The sequence below is a fragment of the Epinephelus moara genome, chromosome 13 (assembly GCF_006386435.1).
Source record: "Epinephelus moara isolate mb chromosome 13, YSFRI_EMoa_1.0, whole genome shotgun sequence".
Classification (NCBI taxonomy): domain Eukaryota; kingdom Metazoa; phylum Chordata; class Actinopteri; order Perciformes; family Serranidae; genus Epinephelus; species Epinephelus moara.
The window spans coordinates 247297-254464 of NC_065518.1; the positions used below are offsets into that span (position 1 = coordinate 247297).

Sequence of the window (7168 nt, forward strand, 5' to 3'; positions counted from 1 at the left end):
CTGAGGTTTCTACCGTTTTTTTTCCCCGTTAAAGGGTTTTTTTTGGGGAGTTTTTCCTGATCAGCTGTGAGGGTCATAAGGACAGAGGGATGTCGTATGCTGTAAAGCCCTGTGAGGCAAATTGTGATTTGTGATATTGGGCTTTATAAATAAAATTGATTGATTGATTGATTTTCTTTCACTCCTTTGGTGAGTAGTGACTTTAATGAATGCTCACTGTTAAATAAAGATGGTACCTAAATGTGCAATGACAGGTTTGTACAAAAATAAGTGTTTGGATGCATCTGAGTCGCTCACCTCTCCTCTTCATCATCCTCATCACCCATGGCATCGTCAATAGCGTCGTTCATCATCTCCTCCTTCATGTCCATGATTTCACTCTGTTTTTCAAATTCCATCATGATCTTCTGAATCTGAGGCAGTTTCAGCTGTGGAGGGAAAAATAAATATGAGTCAGCATCAGGAGGGTTCTTTGTTTATTTCCATCAAACAGTGTGTCTGTGATTTCTTGGACGGACCTGTTTGTTCATGGTGGCCATGGCTTTGGTGACGCCTTTCATCGCCTGTGCCATGCTGTTGTTGGACTTGAGCGTCTGTATCTTTAGACTGACGGCCTGAATGTTGGCTCTCATCATGATGAACTTCTTAACGTAGCGCCGCGTGCGAACTAAGTCTTTGGCCATGATCTTGACGGCGTCCTGCACACAGTAATAACAGCACACATCACGGTTAGGGTTACATATTATTCTCTCCTCGTGAAACACAAGTTATTTTTCTTCGTCTCACCATTTGTCCTTGTTTGGCCAGTTTCTTTATGTCAGCGATGATCTTCTTCTCCTGTTGCTCCAGTTTCTGTCGCTCTCGGTCCAGTTCTCTCATGGCTCGGTTGAGTGCCCTCTGATTCTGCCTCAGCATCTCCTCCGGAGTCTTCCTTCTCCCAAACAGTTTGTCCATCTGTTAGAAAATACCAAAAGTAGAATGTCAATAAAGGCAAGCTGAACAGGTTCTGTTGAAAACTAAAATTCATTAATTAATCCAGTGGTTCCTAACCTCTTTCCTGAGGGACCCCTTTTCTATCATTATAAACTGACGATCCCGACTATGGGACATATGTTATTTCATATTATATTTAATGCATGGCAGTAACAGCTGTGTAATCAACCCAAACAGTGAAGGCAGTAACTTTGTGTTAAACAAGCAATTTGGACGAATTCATATTTGTAGGAACTTTTTATACAATTTTCTGTCTGTAATATGTTTTTATGTTTGTTTTTTAACAATCACACACACTTTATAGGCCTCTCTTTGACAGATTCAGTGTTTTCTTCTCCTGATAATTGCTGCATGTTCTGTTAGCCCTTTGGTTGGTTAAACTGCATACTTTCCTAACGCAGGTCGAGCTTGTTAAACAGAGTGAAGACTCTGTGACTTCAGCTTGTGCTAAATTCTTCACCATATGTTTATCCTGTGAGAATTACAAGTTTATATCTTCAGTAATAATCTAAAGTTTAACAATGTCACTCTGTTTTCTTCACATAAATGATCGTAGGCCTGCAGTATATTTAAAAAAAAAAGTTTTCTTAATCTCCTGGCGACCCCCACATGAAGCTCTGGCGACCCAGAAAATGGAAATTTGTGTTTTGAAAATAACTGAAATAAAGTTAAGATTCTCTGTCCAGCTGGTAGATTAGCAAATGTACACGGTGTATTAATCGATGAGTTTAGAACAGTGAAGCTTCAAAGCGGTGTATTGCTGCAACCCTACGTGTAAGACTTTAATAATTGAGATAAAGCCTGTAGGAAATAAGTGACGTACTTTACAGCTCACTGAAATGAAGGATTATTAACATGACAGGTGAATTTGGTTTTGGTCTGTTTGGATAACAGATCAATAAACAATGATTATCTGTCGATCAATCTGATGATTATATGAAATATATTTGTTCTTGCTGTTTCTCTAAAATGTCAGATGATAAATAATCAGCGTTTCCCAAAGTCCAAAATGACGTCATCACGTCTTGTTATGTCAACGGATTTTCACGTAACCGCCACAGAGGAGCAAAGGAACACATTTAAGAAGTGGAAATCAGAGAATATCGACTTTTATTCTTTAAACTGATTAATCGATTATCAAATCAGCTGGTCACTGATGTTGATAGTTGACAACAGGTCTGACTGATCGTGAGGAAAAAGTAGTTTAGCTGAGATTTAATGTGTAAAACTGAGACAATTAATTGACTGACAGAAAATTAATTACTATTATTGTGTGTGTGTGAGACTCTTCTTTAGTAAAGTGACTGAAGTTATCAGATAAACGTAGTGAAGAAGTAACGTTACAGTGTGTCCCTCTGAGCTGTAACGTTAGTGGAGTATAATGTACTGTAGTAAAGAAGTAACGTTACAGTGTGTCCCTCTGAGCTGTAACGTTATTGGGGTATAAAGTACTGTAGTAAAGAAGTAACGTTACAGTGTGTCCCTCTGAGCTGTAACGTTAGTGGAGTATAAAGTACTGTAGTAAAGAAGTAACGTTACAGTGTGTCCCTCTGAGCTGTAACGTTAGTGGAGTATGAAGTAACGTAGCTAATGTACTTGTTTCTAACAGTGTGTCAGCCATGTTAGCGCTGCCATGACCTCATGTTTCCTGGATAATATTACTCAGCGGTTCTTAATGTGACTGGAGGCCTGTCACAATCTCGGTTCAGCCCTGTTTTAGCTGCTTCTGTCTCAGACCTGTCCAACATCTTCTGATGTAGCGCCGCCATGTCAGATTGAACCCGGCTGTGAGGGAGCGGATCCCCGCAGTGTTTCTCTCACCTGGTCGTTTGATGGCGGTGATCCGTAAAGATGTTTAAAGCGTCTTCTCCGACTCCGAGTCGAGACAAATTTGAACGATTATTTGTTTTCTTTCCTACACTTCCGTGTTGCGATAGTTTCACTTCCGGGAAATGACGTAGCCGCGTAGTTTCGAGCGTCAAGTTGAGAGTGGGTGTTCACGCGGCCGGGGAGGAAACGGAAGCTTTCAAAATAAAAGATGAGGCTCGATAGGACACTTTTATTGATCCCCAGCGGGTTGTTGCAGCAGAACAAGGACAGAAGGAAATACAGATTATTAATAAGTAAGTAAGTTAGTATGATACTTAATAATAAGACGGACATAAACTAATAAGAAGTTTAGGGTAGAATGAGAAACTATTAAAGAGCATTTGGAGACAAAATGACTCGTTCATATGACAGTGGTGTGATTAATATGTAAACAATGTTTACCAGACTAACATATGATATGATATCATAGCATACGGTGCAAGAGTTCATGTAAATTAACGTATAGAGAAAGTGATATGAGACATAATCAGTGTTGGGGAGTAACTAGTTACATTTAACTAGTTACATGTACTTAAGTTACAAAACAGGTTCTATTTTAACCAGTTACAGTTACTGAGAAAAAATATGATGTTAAATTACACTTACTAATCAAAATGTTGGTAAATAAAAAGGGGTTACATCCGAATATATTCTTTTCTTTTTTAGCTTCACTGCCCAGAAAAGTATTATATTATATTATAGAAAATGTTATAATTTGGTCTACCATATATAATATTTTATTGATTAAATTATAAGTTTTTAATTCTTCTTAAATTTTTGGCTTATAAACACTTTATTCTAATTTTGAATGTGTTATTAGTATTTATTATTATTTCTTGTATTTGTTCTGTATTCATTTTGATGATGTGATATGTTGCTAGGTTAGTTACAGATTTATTTCAAAACTTTTCCCCTAAATGGAAAAGGTTTGTGCCAAACCCTTGTAGGCTTTTATTTTATAGGTAAAAGCACGCTACTTCCGGTTGTAATCTCGCGCCATTTACGTTGCCGGATTGCACATGTGCGACTGAACCAAAGGCCACAGACGTGTCAGCTATGGAGGGAGACAGTTGGTGCTGATGGCTGAACAAAGGAAAGTCCTTCCGACAGATTCTCAGTAAAATCTGCGGACTCATCATTTCTGGATTAAAGGATCATTATCTCTTCTTCATTAGCTGAGTCACGTTTCTCTGAGGCAGTCCCAACTCTTACTGCCTCTGGACACATCCAACCACTTCAATATGTGGGTGTTGAGTGTTGCACATCAGCACAAGTTGCTCCTCGTTGGGACTAGAAGATTGCACAAGTCTGCATTATTTTTACGAGTGGGCTGTTATCATGTCTCAGCCTCTGTCCTGCACCCAGAGGACAGCAGCATCAACCCTGTGGTGAGGAGACGACGCAGTGTGATAAATACTTCCGGTGTCCAACACAAACCTGTTGTACCAGATGGAAGGCGAGATCATAAGAGGTCAGTTCAGAGTAAAGTGCGGAAGAATGAGACCCCAGTGTTGCAGAAACCAAGTGAGCGGAGGGAGGGGGACAGCAGAGTGTCATCTGAACTCAGGAGACTGAGTCTGGAGGATTTCCCCGAGCAGAAGGAGAGGATGGAGGGTCAGAGGTCAACACTGGACTCCAAAGCTGAGAACTATGAGGTGCTGTTTGGCGTCGCTCCCTGTTTCTTGGCTCTCTCTCAGGGCAGAAGGAAGGCCCAGAGGCTGTTTGTAAAAGATGGCGAGGCCTCTCACAGGGCGTCTGTGTTACAGGTGTGCGAGGAGGCTTATCGACAAGGAGTACAAGTCCAGCGGGTCAGTAAGAGGGATCTGGACAAGATGTCTTCTGGGCGAGTGCATCAAGGAGTATGTCTGCAAGCAAGTCCTCTGAGCTACCTCACAGAGGACAGAGACTCTGCACCCAGCAGAGGAGACACCCCTCTCTGGCTCGTCTTGGAGAGAATTCAGGACCCGATGAATCTCGGCGCCATTCTGCGCTCGGCTTACTTCCTCGGTGTGGACAGAGTCGTCAGCAGTCTTCGCCACAGCTGTCCGTTGTCTCCAGTGGTCAGCAAGGCCAGCTCAGGCGTCATGGAGGTGCTCGAGGTGTATGGGTATGAAGACCTTGAGGACATGCTGGAGTTGAAGGTGGCTCAGGGCTGGCAGGTGGTTGGCACGGTGGGAGCTGAAGCACAGGAGTCCCAGATTCCTGTCACCCAGTGTGCAGACTTTCACATGACTAAACCCACGGTGTTGCTGATGGGAGGTGAGGGGGAGGGACTGTCCCAGCAGCTGCTCTCTCTGTGCCAAACTCTCCTCACCATCCCAGCTGGCAGAGAGTTGTTCCCAGGTATAGAGTCTCTGAACGTCTCTGTAGCTACAGGCATTCTGCTGCACTCCCTGCTGTCGTCCAGGAGCTCCACCACATGATGACCTACATAAACACCTGTCTGTACTCTACAACAGAGGCAGGAAGGGAACTGACAAGTAGACATGTTGATGTATGTGAAACTGAACACTTTACTGCAGTCTTCAGATACGGCTTAAAGGTCCAGTGTGTAGGATGCAGGGGGACATATTGACAGATATGGAATATGATAAGTATGTTTTCTTTAGTGTTTAATAACCTGAAAATAACAATAATTGTGTTTTTGTTACCTTCGAATCTTAGTGGGTCCTCGTTTATGGAGATCACCATGTTCCTACAGTAGCCCAGAACAGACAAAACATTTGGTTTTCACATTGGCCACTTTAGTTTGCAGCTCTCCGTGATGACATCTCGTAAAAATGCTGATTTTTTTGTATGGAACTGTTTTATCCACTGTTTAAAGCAGTTTAAACTACTGGTGTCCAATTGTTTTGGGGAGAGACCTCTGCTGCTAATTCAGCTCCTGGTTAAAACTTGCTAAACATCTAGATCTCAAGTTATCAGAGAAAATAGGTTAGCACACATTAGCAAGTATTAGGCTAGCAGCCCATCTCCGACATGCCCAACACCGTTGGAGAAACACTGATTTGTAATGTGGAACTGCTTTATTCAGTGATTTTACTGGTTTAAATCAGGGGTCCATTTGTTTTGGAGAGGAAGAGACCTCTGTGAATAATTCAGCTCCCGGTATAAACCTCCTGAACAATGAACACTGAAGGAACTCTAACTAGGAGCAGTTTCAGCTGGTTGCAATCTGCATTCCTCACCGCTAGATGCCACTAAATCCCCTAAATCTTACACACTGAACCTTTAAAGGACAAGGACGACAGTATTCTATATTTGTCTCCTGATAGTAAATTCAAATAATGAATGTATCTACTAACAAGCACTGTGTGTGTATCAGAGGCTGATATATCCTCTTTCTCTGTGCCGTAGAACTCCATTGTTGTCTATTAAAACTATTAAAACACACCAGAGAGCCACAGCATATTCTCATTACCATGAAGGTACACACTTGAAAATATTTAGACTCAATCCTGCAGACACGTTCCTACTGCCACTAATACCCACTAGAGCACCAAATGTGAATTAATCCGCTACTGAAAATAGTCCCCAACAAATGCACAGTTTCCTCCTGTTTGAGTAATGTTTGATAAAAATGACAGTGCTCCGCAGTTTAAATGAAACTATATATTTGTGACACAACGTATTAAAGGTATACTATGCAGGGTTGTTGGTTGATGTTTGTAACAGTAAAATCCAACCACAGATTCACTCCTGTTTGGCATTTGGCCTTTCTATATCTGTGTTTCAGTGCTGTGTCTTTTGGATGTGTGCTGCTTATGGGCTGACAGCTGGTCCCCTACCTTTTTATAAAGTCCTGCCCTTACCTGAGTGCTGTGGGGGTGCATGCCCTTACCTGAGTGCTGTGGGGGTACATGCCCTTACCTGAGTGCTGTGGGGGTACTTGCTGTTTCCTGAGTGCTGTGGGGTGCATGCCCTTACCCGAGTGCTGTGGGGGTACATGCCCTTACCTGAGTGCTGTGGGGGTGCATGCCCTTACCTGAGTGCTGTGGGGGTACATGCCCTTACCTGAGTGCTGAGGGGGTACATGCCCTTACCTGAGTGCTGTGGGGGTACGTGCTGTTTCCTGAGTGCTGTGGGGTACATGCCCTTACCTGAGTGCTGTGGGGGTACATGCCCTTACCTGAGTGCTGTCGGGGTGCATGCCCTTACCTGAGTGCTGTGGGGGTACGTGCTGTTTCCTGAGTGCTGTGGGGGTACATGCCCTTACCTGAGTGCTGTGGGGGTGCATGCCCTTACCTGAGTGCTGTGGGGGTGCATGCCCTTACCTGAGTGCTGTGGGGGTATATGCCCTTACCTG

General features: G+C 42.8%; 2 protein-coding genes across 2 annotated transcripts in view; one reads left to right on the forward strand and one right to left on the reverse strand.

Annotated features, from left to right (window-relative positions):
• The window catches only part of chmp2a (charged multivesicular body protein 2A), a 6507-nt gene extending 3547 nt beyond the window's left edge, over positions 1-2960 (reverse strand). The window contains exons 1-4 of the mRNA XM_050060580.1: positions 2815-2960; positions 787-954; positions 519-698; positions 298-428 (exon numbers count right to left, since the gene is read on the reverse strand). Of these exons, the coding sequence (XP_049916537.1) occupies positions 298-428; positions 519-698; positions 787-954 (479 nt within the window). The 5' untranslated portion in view covers positions 2815-2960. The remainder of the gene's footprint in view (positions 1-297; positions 429-518; positions 699-786; positions 955-2814) is intronic.
• A 922-nt stretch (positions 2961-3882) lies between these two features.
• Positions 3883-6255, forward strand: mrm1 (mitochondrial rRNA methyltransferase 1 homolog (S. cerevisiae)). The gene has a single exon (XM_050059890.1). It carries the CDS (start codon positions 4104-4106, stop codon positions 5283-5285), a length of 1182 nt encoding a protein of 393 aa, XP_049915847.1. The 5' UTR covers positions 3883-4103; the 3' UTR covers positions 5286-6255.
• The last annotated feature ends 913 nt before the right edge of the window (positions 6256-7168 follow it).

What these genes read in the sequence shown, in the direction of transcription:
- mrm1 (XM_050059890.1), top strand. Translation starts at nt 4,104, where the DNA reads ATGTGGGTGTTGAGTGTTGCACATCAGCACAAGTTGCTCCTCGTTGGG.